At 48.7% G+C, this 19011-nt stretch overlaps 6 protein-coding genes across 6 annotated transcripts; 2 read left to right on the top strand and 4 right to left on the bottom strand.

The window, feature by feature from the left end:
- Positions 1–232: 232 nt before the first annotated feature.
- On the bottom strand, positions 233–3832 carry FIESC28_09152 (uncharacterized protein; the record flags this gene model as incomplete). Its single annotated transcript, XM_031163289.1, has 4 exons — positions 233–1298; positions 1344–1761; positions 1810–2255; positions 3321–3832. The coding sequence occupies 4 exons, from the start codon at positions 3830–3832 to the stop codon at positions 233–235; spliced, it is 2442 nt and encodes an 813-aa protein (XP_031012712.1).
- A 1281-nt stretch (positions 3833–5113) lies between these two features.
- FIESC28_09153 (uncharacterized protein) lies at positions 5114–8282 on the top strand (the record flags this gene model as incomplete). The annotated part of the gene is made up of 6 exons (XM_031163290.1): positions 5114–5281; positions 5329–5685; positions 5732–6147; positions 6638–6826; positions 6904–7335; positions 7382–8282. The coding sequence occupies 6 exons, from the start codon at positions 5114–5116 to the stop codon at positions 8280–8282; spliced, it is 2463 nt and encodes an 820-aa protein (XP_031012713.1).
- Positions 8283–8730: 448 nt separating this feature from the next.
- Positions 8731–9925, bottom strand: FIESC28_09154 (uncharacterized protein; the record flags this gene model as incomplete). Its single annotated transcript, XM_031163291.1, has 2 exons — positions 8731–9531; positions 9578–9925. The coding sequence occupies 2 exons, from the start codon at positions 9923–9925 to the stop codon at positions 8731–8733; spliced, it is 1149 nt and encodes a 382-aa protein (XP_031012714.1).
- Positions 9926–13418: 3493 nt separating this feature from the next.
- On the top strand, positions 13419–14431 carry FIESC28_09155 (uncharacterized protein; the record flags this gene model as incomplete). Its single annotated transcript, XM_031163292.1, has 3 exons — positions 13419–13548; positions 13621–13686; positions 13740–14431. 3 exons carry the CDS (start codon positions 13419–13421, stop codon positions 14429–14431), a joined length of 888 nt encoding a protein of 295 aa, XP_031012715.1.
- Positions 14432–15028: 597 nt separating this feature from the next.
- FIESC28_09156 (uncharacterized protein) lies at positions 15029–15640 on the bottom strand (the record flags this gene model as incomplete). The annotated part of the gene is made up of 1 exon (XM_031163293.1): positions 15029–15640. The coding sequence occupies one exon, from the start codon at positions 15638–15640 to the stop codon at positions 15029–15031; it is 612 nt and encodes a 203-aa protein (XP_031012716.1).
- A 704-nt stretch (positions 15641–16344) lies between these two features.
- FIESC28_09157 (uncharacterized protein) lies at positions 16345–18397 on the bottom strand (the record flags this gene model as incomplete). The annotated part of the gene is made up of 5 exons (XM_031163294.1): positions 16345–16742; positions 16786–16967; positions 17015–17320; positions 17592–18312; positions 18364–18397. 5 exons carry the CDS (start codon positions 18395–18397, stop codon positions 16345–16347), a joined length of 1641 nt encoding a protein of 546 aa, XP_031012717.1.
- Between the last annotated feature and the right edge of the window lie 614 nt (positions 18398–19011).

A 19011-nucleotide genomic window follows, 5' to 3' on the forward strand; every position in this document is an offset into this window, starting at 1 on the left:
GCCTCTTGCAGAAGGAGATCTTGACAAATCTCCCATAAAGGTTTTGCTGGTCCCTCGTTCTTTGCTGCAGTTGGGTTTGGGGCTTCTTGACTAAGAAACAATCTTCATTTCTGCTACAGAGATGCGTCACTTGCGAAACAAAGATGTGCTTTCAACAAGGTAATGAATGGTATATCGCAACTATGTGGCTCGCAGATATGGATCCAAGAAAAAATACTAAACAAAGAAAAGATCAAGCGCAGAAATATCTATACGCCTTCTTCCAAAACGGCCAAGCCCCTCTAGCCTCCCTATCCTGCTCACTCATCAAATGCACACGATAATACCGTCTACCCGTCTGGATATCAATATCCTCCAACTTGACAAAGCCCGTTCTATACCAAAGCTTGTGTCCAAGGTACATGACCAACACAATAGGCACAGCCATCAATCTCAAAAATATATTCTGCACGACATCCCCCGCCGTCGCATCCTTTTTCTGTTCAACAGGTGAAACAGCGATCCAGACTTGAGATATCAAGATGAGGCTGTATCCGACGAGGGCGAACCATGATCCAAATGTACCGGATCGGGCGCGGAAGGGAAGTTGTTCCAAGGTGTGTGATGCGTGTGCCCAGGCGTTACGGAAGCGGATGTGCGTCAGACAGATACTGCCCCAAGTAAATAACGTCGCGAGAGCACTGACGGAGAGTAACCAATCGAAGATGATCGCATGCGCTTTCAAATCAACGATAAACGCTAAGAGACCAACGCAGGAAGCAAAGATAATAGCAGCCAAAGGTCGACCCTCCTTATCAACGTAGGAGAAAATCGCAGGAGCCATAGATTGATCCGCAAGAGCAGCAAGCGTTCTCGACGATCCATAAACAGATGAATTTCCAACACTGATCACCGCAATGAGAATAACAGCGTTCATAACACTCGGCAGAACAGTCGTTCCCATCGTCTCGATAGCCACGACGAAAGGTGAGGCTGCAGAGTTGGAAGAGCTGGCGTCTAGGATTCGAGGGTCGTTGTGTGGAACTAACAGACTGACGAGCATGAGGGATACGATGTAGAAGAGCGTTATGCGCCAGAAAACCTGCTTGATGGCGCTCGGTAGGGACTTGCGCGGGTTGGCTGTTTCGGCGGCTGCGAGGCCGATGAGTTCTGTGCCGGTGAAGGAGAAGCATGATGTTACGAGTACGGAACAAAAGCCTTTGAAACCGTTGTTGAAGAGGCCAGGGTCGACCCAATAGCGGCCTCCGATGTAGCTACCCGTAGGCTCGCCGCCGATATTGATGACGATTCCAAGAAGACTAAATCCATTAGCTGAGAATTTGCACGGGTAGGGGAGCACGTACATGAATGCTACGATCGCAGTGACCTTGATAGTCGAAAACACAAACTCAGCCTCACCATAAGCTTTAACCCCAAAAAGATTAATAACAAAAATAGCCGCCAGGAAAATCACCACAAAGACACTCTTGGTGATACCCTCATTCCAATACGTAATGGTAAAAGCGCCCGCGATAATCTCAAGAGGGAGTGTAAACAGCCACTGAAGACAATAATTCCAACCCATGGCGAATCCCCAAGAAGGATCAAGAAAACGTGTCGAGAATGCAGAGAAGGAACCGGCGATGGGGAATATGACGGCTAGTTCGGCGAGGGATTGCATGGTGCAGTATTGCAGGGCGCCGATGACCATGTAGGAGATGAGAACACTGCCTGGACCACCTTCGTGAAGAGCTGTACCTGATGTAACGAAAAGACCAGTACCTATCCATCATTAGCGATGTTCATCCTTCACTGTAGGGCTGAACATACCGATAGCTCCACCAAAAGCAATCATCTGCAAATGCCTCCCCTTCAACTCCCTAGCCAACGCACTCGTCGCAGTCTTAGCGTTGGCAGCTCTAATGTCAAAGTACCGGTTATCACCCGGTATTTGCGGCGGCTGCTCCGAATGATACTGTCTATCCCAACCCTTCTTCATCGCCCGTCGATCAGCCCTTCGAAAACCATCCAGCCAGTCATTCTGTTCTTTAGACTGCTCTTCTGAGCTTGGTACGGATACGGCCCATGTTGTGTCGTTGTTGGGTTGGTGGGTGTGGGACATGTCGTTCATTTCGAAGGCTTCGACATCGCGGGCGAGGGCGACCTCGACTTTGATGTCGGTTGTTTTCTTGATGTCGTGTGACATCTTGTCGAGAATGTGTGGTGCAGTTGGATGGATGTCACTGGGAGGAAAAGGAAGGAGAGTGAGTGCCAAGCTGTGGAGTTAAACGCAAGTAATTAAAGCTGGTCCGTGAGTCCACATGGCAAGTCGGGCGCAAAAAAAGAAAGTAAGAGAGGAAAAGATCAGCAGAGATCTAAGTATGAGGGAAATGCGCTGATAAGAATGAAAGGAAATCGAGGGGGAATTAATGAATTGGACTCGGTCTCCTCGGCCTGACCCTTCTTAGGCGAGTGGCCCGTGAAAGTCGCCCGCAGAAAGGCTGAATTAGCGCAGCTAGTGGTGTCAGATTTAGTGTAGCACCCCCAAAAACCCCTGCATCCATCCCCCTCGCTAGATTGTTTTAGGAGACAACCTCCTTGTGTGGCCGCTGTGGCGTGCTTCCTTTTATCTGGCTGTCAAACTATCTTGGCAGGAGGTTAAAGGGTCTAGCCTCTCTCTTCAACGGTTCAGATTGTACTTCACCGGAGAAGGAAGGTCGGCGAGTGGTGTCGCGTGTCTGGCATGGATGAGGAGGCGAATTGATCTCAGGGGTTTAGCGACTAACGGAGTCCAGACCCTGTGCCACTGAAGAAGTGATAACGACCTCTTTACTCGACATGATTGGGTACGGGTATTGAAGGATCAAGGGGACTTCAGTTCTCGGCCAGATAGATCATAAATCACCGAAAAGTAAACCATCGTGGAGAAATATTTATTCTAACGTCCAAAAGGATCAAGCTATTGAGAGACATTCGTCTTCTAGTCTCCGACATCGGCAATCAACTTTTCTGAATGGCGCCATGGTTGGGAGCTATTGTAGACCAAGTTCCCCTTCTGGAATGACACCCGAGCGCCGCCAAGAGGTCTAATTCCGCCCATATCAATCCAGAATTAATAGTAACTCATCACGTTAGTCATCGACATTGAGTGTAGATGGCTATACAACTACTCAACATTCCACTAGCACATACAACTCCTTCATCCCATTTTACCAGACCTGCAGCCGCTGATGACACGGTAATATCACACAGGCTAGAAAGTAATTGGAGTTTACTAGCTGTTTGTTTACTGCATATCACGTCAGCGTTACAACGGCGCAGCTAGAGTGTCAGGTACTTACAATAAGGATTGCCTATCAGCTTCTTCATCGTCGCGTTCTGTGTTTAATTGGTAGAAACAATACACCTGTGCAACAATCCCCAAAACACCCGCTGCGAACCAAACACGATACGCTCTCCTCTCGAGTGTCTTGGCGCCTTTCCAGGGTACGAAACCGATAGCATTTAAAACGGTAGCGTTATCGCACGTCATGTACACAGCTGTCAAAAGCTGGCGAATCACAGTGATGTACCCCAGAAAATGATCCTGATGTTTTTGTGAGAGTAAGTTCTGAGCAGCGGATTTATACTGCTGGGTAAACTTTCCAACGCGGAGGAGTTTGGCGGTTAGGGAGAGTTGGCGCATGAGGACTTGGAAGCGCGAGATGGTGGATGGGGAGGCATGTTTTTGGGTGAGCAGCCATACTGCTAATCGCGAGGAGAAGACTAGGAATTTGAGGAGGACGTCGCGGTGGATTGTTGTGAAGCGGATGTTGTTGAGCTCGGAGAGGATGAGTGCTACATTCTTGTCCATTCTGGTATCTTAATCTAGTGTTTAAGGTGAGGGCTGTGGTGATGAAACAGGTGAGGCTCATGTTTGTGGGCGGTGAGGGTCGCGAAAAACGTCATTGAAGCCAAAAAGCGGGTTCATTGCTGTGCCTCGGCTGGATCTTGATCTGGGGAATGAGTTTTATTCCCGTTTGATGCGTGTTGGAGATGGTATTCCCACTGATAAGGATGCGGAATTGATTCCAGATCTTATTTAGAATCGGTGGTATCACCTTATTCTGTAAACTCTTGCATGATCGATCTCGGATTCCGTTTAGTAGTTGATGATCTCGATAAAGCTTTGACCTAAACCGCACCTCAACCGATTGGAACCAGGAACGTTATCTACTAAGGACGGGGATACAACGGACATGAGTTACTGTGTCTGGAACTTCGAACATGATAAGAACACAGCACTGCGTCATGAATTAATGCGAGAGACATTGAGCCTCGGGTACAATTATCCCATTGTGGTTGTCTTGTTCCGAGCGTCACACTTACCCTGAACCAGCCGGGAATAAATCCGTTTTAAGGTGCCGCGGGGGCCCGATGGACACGGAGTTCCATGCGTCCAAAACGAGGGCCATTGAGCGCTACTCTGTGACCAGTGCTGTCGATCAACCTTAAGTCAATCCCATTGCACGATTAATGGTCGCGTTTGACCAGGCCCTCGATCCTTCGTCGCATATTGCCCCCCAAGTAAACATTTTGATGGTTCCCAAATGCTTCAGGTACAATTGTAACGATCGCGTCTGACAGGCATACTCCAAGAATGGACCGCCGAAAGCATAATTTGATCACCTTATACCAGCTTAGACTGGAACTTAGACTACTTTATTTCTGTAGACTACGTCTTGGAGGACATCTCGTCTCTTACTAACCTAGCCAACTCAATTAGCTATATTAAGAACAGTAGCTTTCGCACCAAGATTGTCACAGCCACCAAGGCAGTGTCCGTTGAACCGTTCGAGATCAACCACAAAATTACTGACTCGGTGACAGTGCTTATTATCAAGTGGATCATAAGAAGGCTGAGAGCAACTCTAATCCCTTGGCGACCCAATCTTCCTCCCGTGTCGTTTCAGATCCTAACCAATGACCAGCCTATTCCCATCATTAATCTCCAAAGAGTGGACATTGCTAATTCAGCCCTACCCTGTCTAGTCTTGTTCAATATCCACCTCGGTCGGGCAACTATTTTTACTCTCTTTCTCTCTTTCTTCACTGTCGATTGATCGTTGACCCGAGTGTATCGCCATAATCCACCATGCCTACCCTCGAACCCGCCAAAGATCTGGACCCGAATGCGTGGTACCAGCTCTCGGAGCTCGCTGTCGATAATGGGGAAACGGTGTTCCATGGAATGCTACAGCCTACAGCTCCAGGCGGTGATCTGCGAGTCTGGCCAGCGAACAAGAACTCGTACTGGCAATTTGTACGTCCCCAACACCTCCCACTCTCTTAATGTACTAACAGACGTAGCAAAAAATAGGCGACAAACCAGGTCGCTACCAAATGCGATGTTCCGACACGACCGTCAAGAAACAGCTCTCCGTATGCTACCGCCCCGACGTAATCGACGAGAAACGCCGAACGAGACCATGCCTTATGGCGACAGACGATAGCGATGAACAGCAATGGGACGTGTCGCTTTGGGGAGAGGATGATGCGTATAGGATAACGAATGTACAGAATGGGACCAAATGGAATCTGGATTGTATTCCTGATGGACCTGTTTTTATGAGCTCGAATTTTGAGGGGGAGCAGCCGAGGCAGAAGTGGTTGATGACGAGTGTGGGTGAGGTGAACAATCAGATGTACTCTACCATCTACAGTGCGGTAAGTTGCTCGAGAGATAGTTTGGGATTGTGCTGATGGGATATAGCCACCCAAGTCAACTGGTGATAGCACCGCAACAACAGCAGGCATGACAGCCTCCGACGCCAAAACAACCTCTACATCCACATCTGACGCCTCATCAGGAAATTCAAACTCCAACTCCTCCCCCAACAATGATACCTCCAGTAACGAACTATCATCCGGCGCAGTCGCAGGAATAGCAGTCGGCGCAACCCTCGCCGTCGTCGCGTTAGCGCTTGCAGGATTCTTCTTCTGGCGTCGCAACAAGCGAAAATACAGTCCCGCCAGCACAGGACCTTTGGACGAGAAACATAATGATTCACCTATCGTGGTGTCGCCTGGTGATGGGATGGGAAGTTATTACTCGCCTGCTAAGGAAATGCCGCAGGAGCATGGTGTTGCCGAGTTGCCCAATGGGCAGCATCAGAGACATGAAATGGCGTAGTGGGAGAGCCTGAGTGTTCTGTATATATTTTATTGTTGCTATATAGCACATTAGCGACGCGTGTTTTCTGATATCAATTATAATTAGCACAACTATGCATCCGCACGATGTCACCAAGTCCCTGATTCTTGCATTGACCCGTTGGAACTAACGGCTGTCTCATCATACTGTACATTGAATGACATGCGAATTAACTCAAGCGAAGCATTCATCTCACGCCCTTTTGTTGCAAATCTGACTCCGAGTGCAAAATCCTTTGCGAGCAAGCCAATGAAGAGAACTGCTTTGCAAACCTACGCTAAAATCTTACCACCACAACAACGGCGCTTACACAGAATGGCGATCCCAAGTAAGCACTGCCGCGTTAGTGCCTCTGGGACCTTGATATAAAGTCTGAGAAGCTGTCCTCTCTGATTTACGCTGCAAAGCCTCCTAGTTACGTAGCCAAAGCTCAAGCTTCATCATGGCTGCTAACGTGACTACTAGCCCAAGTGGCATTCTCGGCTTCGTAGTCGAAGATGTCAAGCAATCACCAGGAAACTATCTCGTTGCTCTCGGTGTACTGGTTATCAGTGCATTGCTACACAAGCTATCGACACCATCCCTCGATCCTCGCGAACCTCCATTCCTGAAACCTGCATTCCCAATCATTGGTCATTTCTACGGATTAATGAAGTACCAAAACACCTATCTAAAGCGCTTATAGTAAATCTCAACCCCCCTCACAACTACTCTATCTAATATGTAAACAGCGACAAACATCACAGACAAATCGCAACTCTCCCCATCCTCGGCGGAAAACTCTACGTCATCTTCGACCCAGCAATAATCCAATCCGCCTATCGCAAAAAGACCCTATCCTTCCAACCCTTCGCCGTAGAATTTGCACAACGAGAATTGCTGATTTCTGATGAAACGCACAAGAAGTTGAAGGAAACAGATCTTGTGCCAGATTTCTTTGCGGCGATTCATCCTGCTATGACGGGAGAGCATATTCATCGGATGAATGCTAATGCGCTGAACTACATCGCCAAGGATATCAACGGTATTAATAAGGGGCGTAAGATGGAGCATGGAAATGTCTGGCTTTGGTTGAGGGATATTGTTACTATGGCTACTTCTGAAGCGCTGTATGGACCGGATAACCCTTTGAGGGAGGATCCTAGCCTGTTGGAAGATTTATGGTAAGTTTCATGCAAACAGTGTGACTGGGATGCTTATGCTTTGCAGGACTTTCGAAGCCGGTCTCAACGTATTGCTCGTCAACATCCTCCCAGCGATCACCGCCCCAAAAGCCCATCAAGCAAGAGCACGACTCCAAGCTGCACTAGGAAAATACTACGGCGCACAAAAGTACGAGCACGAAGACGCAGCAGAGATCGTCCGAGGCCGCGCATACCCTTTCGTCAAGTACAATGTCCCTGGCGAAGAAATCGGTCATATCGAGCTTGCGCTTCTTCATGTTGGAACTGCGAACACGATTCCTACTCTTTACTGGTTCTTCGTCAATGTTTTCAGTCGCCCTGATCTCGTTCAGAGGCTAAAGGATGAAGTTCTGCCAATCATCAAAATGGATGGAGAGAAGGGTATTGTCGATGTTACGATTCTGGATGATAAGTGTCCCTTGCTTGTTAGTTGTTACAGGGAAGCAATCCGACTCAGCAACCAAGCCGGCAGTAATCGTCGCGTTCTGGAAGATACGACAGTAACAGACAGTAACGGCAACTCCTATCTCCTAAAGAAAGGCGAAAACCTCCAAATTTCCGCTTTAGTCAGCCACAACCTCGATACCTGGGGCGGAGACATCTCCACCTTCAAACCAGACCGCTTCATCGAAACAAAGGAGACTCTAGAAGCAGACAAAGCGAGACGAGCAGCGTTTATACCCTTTGGTGGAGGAAGACATCTCTGTCCTGGTCGTACTTTTGCCTTTGCTGAGAACTTGGGTCTTGTGGCTTGTTTGTTGGCGGGTTTTGATGTTGAACTACCAGATGGACCGAAGTTACCGGCTGGTAAAGATTGTAATTTCTCGCAGGCTGCGTTTCAGCCTGTGAATTATGGGGAGGGGTTTGGGGTTAAGATTCAGAGGAGGGAGGGATGGGAGGGGGTTCAGTGGTCGTTTAAGTCTTAGACGAGGTCGTCAAGATTTCAGAAGAACTAGCCTTAAGAGATGGAGAAATCTAGTCTTTTTATTCTATCTTAGACTAGCAGTTAGAGTACTTCATTTTGGTAACCTAGACCTCAGGGGAAGATTCTTCTGTAACCCACGTGGAGGGTTATCCTTTCCAGGTTCTGGTGGATGCTGCTCTGCTGGATGATTTAAATGGCGATACACAATTAGCAAGAGACGAGTCACCTTAGGCTTTGCGGGAGATGAAGTTGATGAAAATGTACTTGACATGTAAGAATGTACGTAAAATGTATATACAGAAGATCGCAATCGCGTATGTACTGGAGAGGACTCTCGCCAGCTGAAAGCCACTGACGAGATATGCTCAAAGCTTTTGTGCCCTTATCACCGACACTTCATGTTCCCTCAATTCTCCCAATCCTACACTTCCCTACTCAATACAACATCTCTAGATGTAAGTCTTGAGAAGAGAGTTGTAGTACTGGTAAGCAACACCGCTCGTAGGCTCAAAGCTGTACATGTAGTCACCCCACCAAGGACCAGCAGCCCACCAAGTAAAGCCCTTCCAGACATCAGTGTTCTTCTTCATAAAGTCAAGCATGTTCTTAACAGCAGTCTTGCAAGTCTCGTTAGGTCCACCAGCAAACTCTCCGATCATGCCGACCTTCTTGTTATCGCGGAGCCACTTGGTAGCAGCCTGCAGACGCTCAACTCCAATGGTTGTGGAAACACAGTTGGGTGAAGTTCCGGAAGAGTCGGAGTCGAGGTACTGGTGCATCTCGTAGATGAGCTTGTTCTCTGGGTCGGTGAGCGCCTTCATGTTGTCGTTAACGTCGGGCCATGACCATGCGCCGGACCATTGGTTGCCTTCGACGAAAATGTACTGTGTCGCGCCGGCAGCACGGATACCGTTGATGGCGGCTTGGTTCAGGTTGAGCACGAGGGTTTGATCCATGGTGTGGTACTCGTTGTTGGTGTCGAACATGATGCGGCTGTTGCTCTTGAACTGAGTGGCAAAGTTCTTCCACCAGGTCTGGAAGTCGGAGGTGGAGGTGATGATCTTGTCGAAGTAGCGGCCGTAGTTGTGGGGGTCGAGAAGAACGGTGGCGCCCTTGCCGGTGATGTGGTTGACGATGGAAGTGAGGTTCTTCATGTAAGCTTGATCGTAAGAGCCAGTCATGCCGCTGGGGTTTGAACGTTCCATCTTGAGCTGGACACGGAAAGTGTTGTAGCCCTGAGAGATGAGGGTCTGGCACATGTTAGTAATTGTTATGTGACATCGTGTTGGTACCTACATCAACAGCAGCAGGTTCAGGGAAGGTAAAGTGCGTTCCCCAAGTACCAGGAAGGTTCTTCTCTCCAAACTCAGCACCAGCCTCGTTGGTGCCAACCCAGAGGAACTTGCCATCGGGAGTACCAGTGGGTTGAGAGCCACTGCCGGTGGTGGTCTTGAGGGTGGTGGAAGGAGGGTCTCCTCCAGAGCCAGGCTGGCATTGGTGGTACCACTCGTTGACGACGGTGCACTTGTAGCCAGAGACGCAAGACTTGTCACCAGAGAAGCCTTGGCCACCGCATTGGGCCCAGGCGGCGCTTTGGGCGACGGACAGGCCGGTGAAGAGACTGAGGGCGAGGAAGGACTTCATGATGGAGGTTGATGAGGTTGTCGTGCTCAACTGAGGAGTTCAATTGAGAGGGGATGTAATGGCCTTTATATCTCATGGTGATATTATAGTAGAATGGGTTTCTACCCCTGCAAGGTCCCATCTCCCGATGTGCCGTAGTATATTTGCCACGGAAACGATAGCGTAGCATCCGTGGACCATCACTAAAACACTACAAGAACATCACACAGAAACTACAGAGACATGGCAAAGAACAGCTAATACCAAGAATCGGCCCGCACTCCGCAGAGACTACGGGGAATTTGATCCGCAATAGCAAATAGAATTAACCAGTCAATCCCCGGAAAGCATCTCCATCTGGACAATTTCGCTCTCAATGCCGAACCACAATTGACCGCGGAGCAGTAGATTCCGTAACACGGGCAAATACCAAGGCACATGATCAATTATAAAGGCATTGACCCATATTATATGGTTGCCGTATGAGGAATGGAACCATCGTGTGGAGAGCGGAGGTGTTTCCTCCGAGGATTCTACTTTGAGCGCTGGAGCGACGTTGGCATTGTCGGAGACAAGGGCCACAACTCCGCACAAATTGAGAGACAAGAAGGAGTAAAGGTAATTGGGGACAGATACATCAACAAATACTGGGGTATATTGACTTAATAAGCATAATTCTAGCGATGTTACACCTGGCTCCCCGCTATCTACATTGCGAACAAATCATGGAACTTTCTTGTTTTCTTACTGTCGGTTCGCTTGGTGAGGTTGAATGTGACTTTTGTGAAGATAGTCTCAATTAATATATTCGGAATTCAAAATACTAGCAAAGATGCTGTGAATATCCGAAGAGACTGTTGAGGAAGACCTTCACTGTGGTCAACCCGAGGGATTTATGAAGAGCCTAGCAAGGGGATACGGGGAACATATAAGATGAGAAGATACTCGACCAAGATATTAGGCATCTGAACTGTTGTGCTAGCCATAGTTCAACAAAGAGGTACCGGAGATCCGACCATCATGAAGACATCTTGTCATTTGTGAAAGCTCAAGCCGGGCTTCCAACTCGTCCCTGATCTCCAAATTCAAGGTTACCCAGTTTGATTCGGCGAGAAGTGATAAACCCTTCATCAGTGAGATTCGGTATAAACTGCCGATCTGAATGTATGCCTGGGGTATATAAACATCTGGAGGCATTGCTTGCACGCTAAAGTCCGCATTTCGAAGCGTAGTTTTTGTCGCAGTCTCTGCCTCTACCAAGCTCATAGTTGGCTCAGGAAACTCTTGCATGGTCGATTTCTCAATATTGGAGTCCTACATTGAAGATGGTAGGAAGTAATGTATTCGAAATGTTTCGTGTTGTGTGGTGAGCTGGGGGAGCCGGAGCAGGTGTGTGACAGGACCCGTTGCAACTGAGGTGCAGAAGGGCAAGAGGAGGAATTATTTATATACTGGGTGATCCTGCCTTGTTTGACGGAAGGTTTCGTCTGTGCGACGTGCATTTCAAGGTCTATTGTAGAGAGGGGAACTCTACGACCACATAAGATCGCAATAGAAATCTAAGAAACCCACAGTCCTACTGCTGTCGCCCTGCAATGCCTCACAATGGAAGTCTAAACAACACAAACTCTCGGTCCAACCAACTCGATCAACCTCGGCTTGCGCCACTACCTACCAACAAAGAACCGCAGGTATCCTGGCTCTGAAAGCTTTTGCGATACATGGCTTTAATCCTACATCAGATCCCGATCGTTATGCTATCCACTTTGATAGGCATCATGTAATCTTGCGCCTGCAGATTATCTGAGCCAAGCGCGTCATCCGTCAGGCCGAAGAATCGTCTTTCGCTGCTGCGGGCTCCCCTTGCAGGTTCGATCATTGAGGAACACATTCCGGAAGGAATTCGCCGCCCATGCAGCTCACGCAACCCCCGGGGCTAACCTGGCGTAGACGAGCAGACATTGGAGGGTAGGTAGAGTTCGATGTCTGCATGCTGTAGAAAAACGTGAGTGTTATTCTCAGTATAATCCTGGGAGAGTCGCAATATCTGCGAAAGACTTGACGTATTGAGTCACACCCCACATCATGACAGACTCCCGTGAAAAGTAATCGAAAAACTGGTCGGACGTCGGCTATGCCCTAGGAAAGAACGAAGCGGGTCTGCCGTCAGTTCTCTGATGTTGGATCTGTCTTCGAACTCCGCCGAATACATCTTCAACATGAATTCTATTTAGATTCCATAGCTTTCCATTACGCACGGAGGAAGAGATGCACCTCAGGCACAACCTTCGGCATTGCGAGTCAAGGAACTCACCCGGTGGGATATCACATTCTCTCACATGGCTGACGAGAGCTCTGAAGCTTCCATTCCTGACACATGACAAATTCGATAGGAATTGAAGTATATATCCATTGTGACTGAACCATATCGTGAAGACTCATCATTTGCTTTTCTCTTGTATCATCTGATGCTGCCCACATTTCATTTTATCCTGGACCCTGGCTCCGAAGAGATGTCGTCGTCTAGGTTTCATCAATACCGCCGAATTGAATTGGACAATATGGCCCTTGTGGGAAATTCGTCTGTTTTGACTTCCCGATGAATCGAATCTTAACGGAGTCGTTTGCCTGACGATTGGGGTGTCGAATTGTCCAATAAACTCTCACGCGCAACGAAGGTTTTGTTGATGCGCAAACAAAATCCTGAGCGCAAAGAGAGTTCGGAGGGGACCTGAACGGCCATTGTCATACAGAAAGTCAATCAGCCCTATTTCGTGAACTTTATTTGACTATACACGAGCAGGGGAGATTGTTTATATGATGAACCACGCACGACCGGATCCATGGAAGAAGCTGGTTTTGGTTCATGAGTGTTCCAATAGAATTTCTCTTGTCGTTCGTAATTTCCGCGTTTCGAATAGACCAAATTTGAAGATTCTCGTAAAGATGTATGTAGTGCCACTCGCACCATTTGCACATCCCTTGGGACACTCCCAGCATAATCACCCTGTATAAACACTCTGCTCCGACCAGACAGGCAGCGACAAATTGTTGCCAAATTCCATTCCATTCCATGCTTCAGTGCAAGAGGGTCAGGCTTATGATTCCTACGTCCTGCGCCTCAACCTACTTACACAGAGACAAGGTCTATCGTCCCCAAGAACCACTGTGATCACTCCGTTCTTAAAAGCAAGGTCCCGAATGAGGGTTACAGTTTCGAATATTCAAGCTGAAGATTTGTAGAGTGAAATCGATCAAAATTTTCTTCATTCCTTCCACTCTATATAAGGAGTCCCTGCTCTCTTGGACACAATTGTTTCGTCACTCGCAAACATCGCACACACGTTAACATCGCCCAAGCAAAGAGCAAAGACTTTGTTAAGGATCTGTAAGTAATGCCTTCGTAACCTGATACACTGTCCTCCAAGGATTAGGACAGGCAACTTCCACATGTCACCTGAACCTACTAACACCATCCCAGTCTCTCATCGCTATCAACATACAACGCGACACAATGGCTCTTAAAGTACAAAAGGACGCCAACGGCAACACTGTCTGCCGGAGGGATGGCCAGGGACGCAAGATCGCCTGTGCTAAATGCATAAAAGGACATCGCACGTCCATGTGTAAGCCCTCCCATACTGGTAAGTAGGACTCTTTTGTCTGTCGGTATTGATCAGAACTAATTATATTGATCAGAACTGATTATTCGATAGAGGATGTTCAGGTCATTGATAGCGTGGGACGCAAGCAAGGGACCAAGAACCGTCGCAGGAATGGTCGTACGTATCCCTAATCTTTTAATATATCTTTACCGAAGCTAATGTGTTCTTAGGCGCGGCTACGTATAGGGCTGAGAGCCTCCTGCAACAGGCCAGTCAGCAGCCGTTGGGCTCAAATGGCGGGAATGGCAGTGCCAGCTTGCAAAGCATCCCCCAGATGCAAGCGGCCTTCCCGTCCGGGGAAAGTACTCCCCAGTACGCGCAGGGACTTCAGTTTCCCCCTCAGGTCCAGCCTCAACCCAACTGGGCTGCTCCTATAGCGGGTACCCGGGTTCCAGTCCCACAGATGCAGGCCAACCAGCCTGCTGGGTACTTAGGGGCGGCTCCTGCTCAGCAACAGCAGGGGGAGATGGGTCAGCAACTTGCTGAATTCGGCATCTGGCATGATCCCATGCACCAGATGCAGGCCTACCAGCCTTTTGGCTACCCAGAGCCGAACTATGATCAGCTCATACAGATGCAGGAGCCTCAGCAATTTGTCGACATCCAGGGACGTGGCTTTATGGCCGAAGGCCAATGGGCACCGCAGCCTCTTGATCAGAGGTCCGGTGCCACCATGAACGGTGTCCCCTTACACCAGAACATGGCTCAGAGCCAGCATCCTGTCCCTGCCCAACCCCCAATAGTGGATTGGAACCTGGCAGACCCTGACCAGTTCAATAAGAGGTTCCCCTTGACCCCAGGAACGCTGGCACGGGGTACGAGTGTGTTACAAGAGCCTCGACAAGAGAGGGGCCTTCAGTAGAAAGGCCCAGGGTTGATTGGCGCTGGTATCTGTGGGATGGATCATTTGGCAGGAGTTTTTGGCATGGAGTTTTTGGTTACGATACCCACGGTGTGCATTGTCTGGGGTCGAACACATACCCCCCTTCTGAGAAGGCTTTTCTGACGATTTACATTTTCCTTGGACATATACCCCAAGTTCTATCTTTCGAGCGGAGTTGAGATACCCAATGTGTTTTTAATTGAGTTAATATATCGACTCGATGCTTTGTTGTTGAGAGTCTTTTCTAACCGTCATAACCATCAAGAGTCATGTGTCCATCTGGATGTCCTAAGTTTTACCTTCGTCGTTCGCTATGTGGCCTTAGTGGTCGGGTAGCAGCAAACTCTTCAATGTATAATGTTGTTTAGTACTTAATTCTTGGGACATCCCCACTGAATGGGTGAGTCATCGTCAAAGGTTAAATATGTAGTAGCATGTTTTTTTCACGTTTGAGGATACCAGGAGAGATTGATGGTCTCAGACTTAATCTATTCCTCTATTAATGTCTTTTCAAAAAAACACCGAACCCAGTAACAATATTATCCACGTGCCCATAACCCATCAGTTCTATTCCAATCAAGACATAACAAGCGCAGCCGCAACTCCAGCAATAGACACCGCACCAAAGACCCGCGCAAAGCTTGACGAAGCGCCAGAAGTAGCTGCAGGTGAAGAGGCTCCCTCGTAAGAAGTCGTGGTAGCGGTAGAAGTAGCGCTCGCTTCAGCGACACCGGTGCGCTTGGCGTTGAGAATGTCCAAACCAGCAGTGATAACGACAGGTGCGTATTCCAGAGTAAGCCCGGCCAAATCCTCAGACGCGGTGACGGTGGCAGTAGGATGACCATCGTTGTTGCCGCCAATGTTAATCGTAGTGCATTTCTTGGCAACGCTTCTTGACATTTCGCAGTGGAGAGAGAATCTCCAGTCGTCCTCCTTGTCTTCTGAGGGCATGGTGATGAAGATATCAAGATCACCTGTGCTCGCAGCGCCGGGGGGCAGAGTTTTGCTGGCCCATGGACCGATAGTAACGGTGTTGTTGTAGGTGCCGCACTCGTTGCCGTCTGTGCCTGGGGGACAGTTCAAGACATATGTTGTCGCGGTGGCGTCTGCGCCAATGACTTCGGCGACTAGGGACTGGGTGCCGTGCATGGGGGAACCTAGGGACGTAGAGAAGTGTGAGGTAGTCATAATGAGCGTATAATAGAGTAATTTGAAGGGATGCTTCAATGAATGCGATGCAATGCGATGTGACGCTGATGCGTATTGAAGAGCAATGATGATGTTGAAGCACGAGAGTGAAAGAGAGGATGAAGATGGGAAATAAGAAAGGAGATGAGCTGCTAAAAGAAATTGGAAATAGCGACAAGCTACAGCTGCCAAGCCCATGTTTAAAGCAAGAGCGATCCTTCAGTGGGCTAGCCTTGCCGATTGCCGTCCATTGCAGCGGGGCATTCAGGCACCCGCGCGCTCTTGCCAATTGAATGCAAAGGAAAGGAAGGTCACAGGGGACGTGCTCAGGAACACGCGATTCAGGTACAGCGCAAATCCGCAATGTCCCCTCTGTGTTCCCGACCGAACAAGGGGAGTCATGAGAACACAGAGGGGATTAAGTCATTAGTATATGTTTAGAGATTTGATTCTTTCGTACAACAATAAATTCACTGGTCTGGTGGTCTAGTGGTATGATTCTCGCTTAGGGAAAACCCTATAGCATAGCTTGCGAGAGGTCCCGGGTTCAATCCCCGGCCAGACCCATTCTTTTGCTCTTCGTATGTCTTGCTTGATGTACCTTCTTTTTTTGCAATTGGAGACCGGCAGAATCACAAAGTACCTCCATGTGAGGAATAGTGACTATTTCTTTTGCATGCATTGGCTATGGTCCTTGTGCATCCTCAGGCCGACGACTCTACCTTGTAATCCACACTCCTCGCCGTATTCTCCCACTCCCTACAGATCTCCAACGTCTCCTGACACTTAGCCATAATCCTCTCCAAACAATCCGACCCCAAAGGTACACGCAAAGGCACCTTCTTCCCCTCAGCAAATCCAGTTCCCCTCACAAGCTCAATCATTCTCGTAACAGCCACCTCCGGATCTCCAGGCGAAGTAGCCGTCAACACAGACTCAGCCTGTAGCACAGCGTCGTTGAACGGCGCGTACTCTGGCAGACTGCGAGGGACGTGCTGCACTTTGTCGAAAACGGGTGTTCGGCAGTATCCGGGCTCGACCATCAGGAGTTTGATGAAGGGCGCTACTATTGCGAGTTCTTTGGCGAGACATTCCACGGTGCCTGGAAATTAGTCTGGGTCAGTGATGGGAGGTAGGAGTGTTACCTTCTAGTGCGAATTTGCTGGCGCAGTAACTTGATGCACCGGGATCAGAGTGCCAGGCTGATTGGGAACTGACATAAAGCAATGTTCCAGATCCTCTCTTCTTCAGATATGGAAGAAACGCACGGGTGATGTTCATAGGACCATGGAAATTGGCTTTGAATGATCTCTCCATATCCTCCTGGCTATCATCCAGTTAGTCAAATCCACGGCAGGAACTCGTGATACTAACGTTTGCTCTTCAACGGGACCGCTGAGAATGTAACCAGCGTTGTTAACGACTACATCGATTCCATCATAGATCCCCCAAGCCTGTTCGGCCAAAGCCTTGATGTCGCTGACCGGCGCTGTCACATCGAGGTCGATAATCTCTGCTCCAGTGTCTTTCAGGTGGACGAGCTTGGCATCGGCATTACGACCAGTTGCGATAACGTTATTGCCTGCGGCACGAAGTTGGCGAACAAGAGACTCGCCGAAGCCGCTGGAGCAGCCGGTAATGAACCACGTAAGAGGCATATTCTCGAAGTTCTGTATGGGACTAGAGTGTAGTTTGAGAGTAAAACAGGGATGAGTCGCTCTTATATAGATCTCTCCCGCGAGAATGCCTCGGAATGCCTCGCCTTGCATTGGTAGTAAGCATCCAGAAGGGTCATGTCAGCAATAGTGGAGATAATCTGACTACATTTTCTTAGTATAAGAGCCATAAACCTTGGCGTATGAGACATGGAGGAGCTAGTTTCTCACGATCGATCTTTACGCCTTCCTATTCTGGGTTGCGATGAACAGCGACAGAACAGACCAGATATTACCACGGACAGACACCATACACACCCAGAACCTTTCCAACATCCCCATCCTTCTCTCCTCTAACTACACAGGCAACTCGTTCTCCTCCATCCTCCGGCTCAGCAGCCCCTCGGTTACGAAGTGATCCAGCATCACCCGTAAAGTTCGTCGCACACAATCCCGGATCCGCGCCAAACACCAAAAAGCCCTCTGGTTTGAGTCTCACATAGTACATCGCCATCAACATATTCAGCCCAGCTTTGCTCGTCCGGTACTCTGTACCATACGGATTGTAGTAAGGTGAGTCTGGGTCGGAAGCGTGAGTGATGGATCCTGTGCTTGATGTGACGAAGATGAGACGTGGTGGTTTGTGCTCTGCCTTGCGTAGAAGCGGAAGGAAAGCTTCAGTGACGCTCAATGCGCCTACGAGATTGGTTTCGAGAATGGTGCGAAATGCGCCGCGTGTTGGAGGGCTAGCGGTTGAGATTATGCCTGCGTTGTTGACGAGGATGTCGAGTCGACCCCATTCTGATGCCAGAGTGCGAGCTGCATTGTCGACTGAAGTGTCGTTTGTTACATCTAGTTGTATGCTGGAGACCGTTCCTCTGATGCTGTCCAGAGACTGAAGGTTTTCGGCTGCTTCTTGGCCTTTGGCTTCGTTTCGACTACCAATAACGACATGATAATCAACGGAAGACAAAACCAGATTCTTGGCTGTTTCGTAGCCGACGCCTTGATTGGCGCCTAGTGTATGATCTCAATGGTAAGATCCGAGTGCTGCGTGGACATACTCACCGGTGATCAGAACGAGTTTCTTGTATTTCGACATTTTCGGTATGAGCCAACAGCGACTGGAGTGACGGGTTTATGAGACTTTCCAGTGTTACTTGTCGACATATAAGTATCGTTGTGCCTAGATGGTCCTTTCTTCGCTGGTGGTGACGGAGTTAGCGGGATGTCAAGGTTAAAATCCGTCCTGGATGCGGACTATACGTCGGCCGGTGATAACAGCGCGGACTTAACCCACGTTTTATTGAACCGAAGGATTTGATGGCAGCCTCATCGAGTAAATCTCCACGTTGATCAAGCTTGTTTCTGGTATCACTGGAATCGGTCTTGATCTGGCAAGGCTCTACCGATACCGTGGTGTGTCGAGGATTGAATCGTACATCAATCCAGTTGATGATCACGAAGGAGATATAGCTTCCTGTACAGTTTATTTTTTCTCATTTACATTTACCCAAGTTCCTGTCCCAAGCAATGCCACTTCGTTGACTTTTTTAAGAGCCATGTATCTCTCTTGCAATAAGAGGGGGGTGATCTCAAGGAGATAGCATTCCGTTTCCAAAGACCAGCGTCCAAAACAGATCTACTATGATAGTTGAAAGATCCTTCTTGTAGTGGCCACCAAAAATGCAAAAATAACATACAACAGCGGGGATT

Source organism: Fusarium coffeatum, assembly GCF_003316985.1.
Source record: "Fusarium coffeatum strain FIESC_28 chromosome Unknown BRIP53273_contig_222, whole genome shotgun sequence".
Lineage (NCBI taxonomy): Eukaryota > Fungi > Ascomycota > Sordariomycetes > Hypocreales > Nectriaceae > Fusarium > Fusarium coffeatum.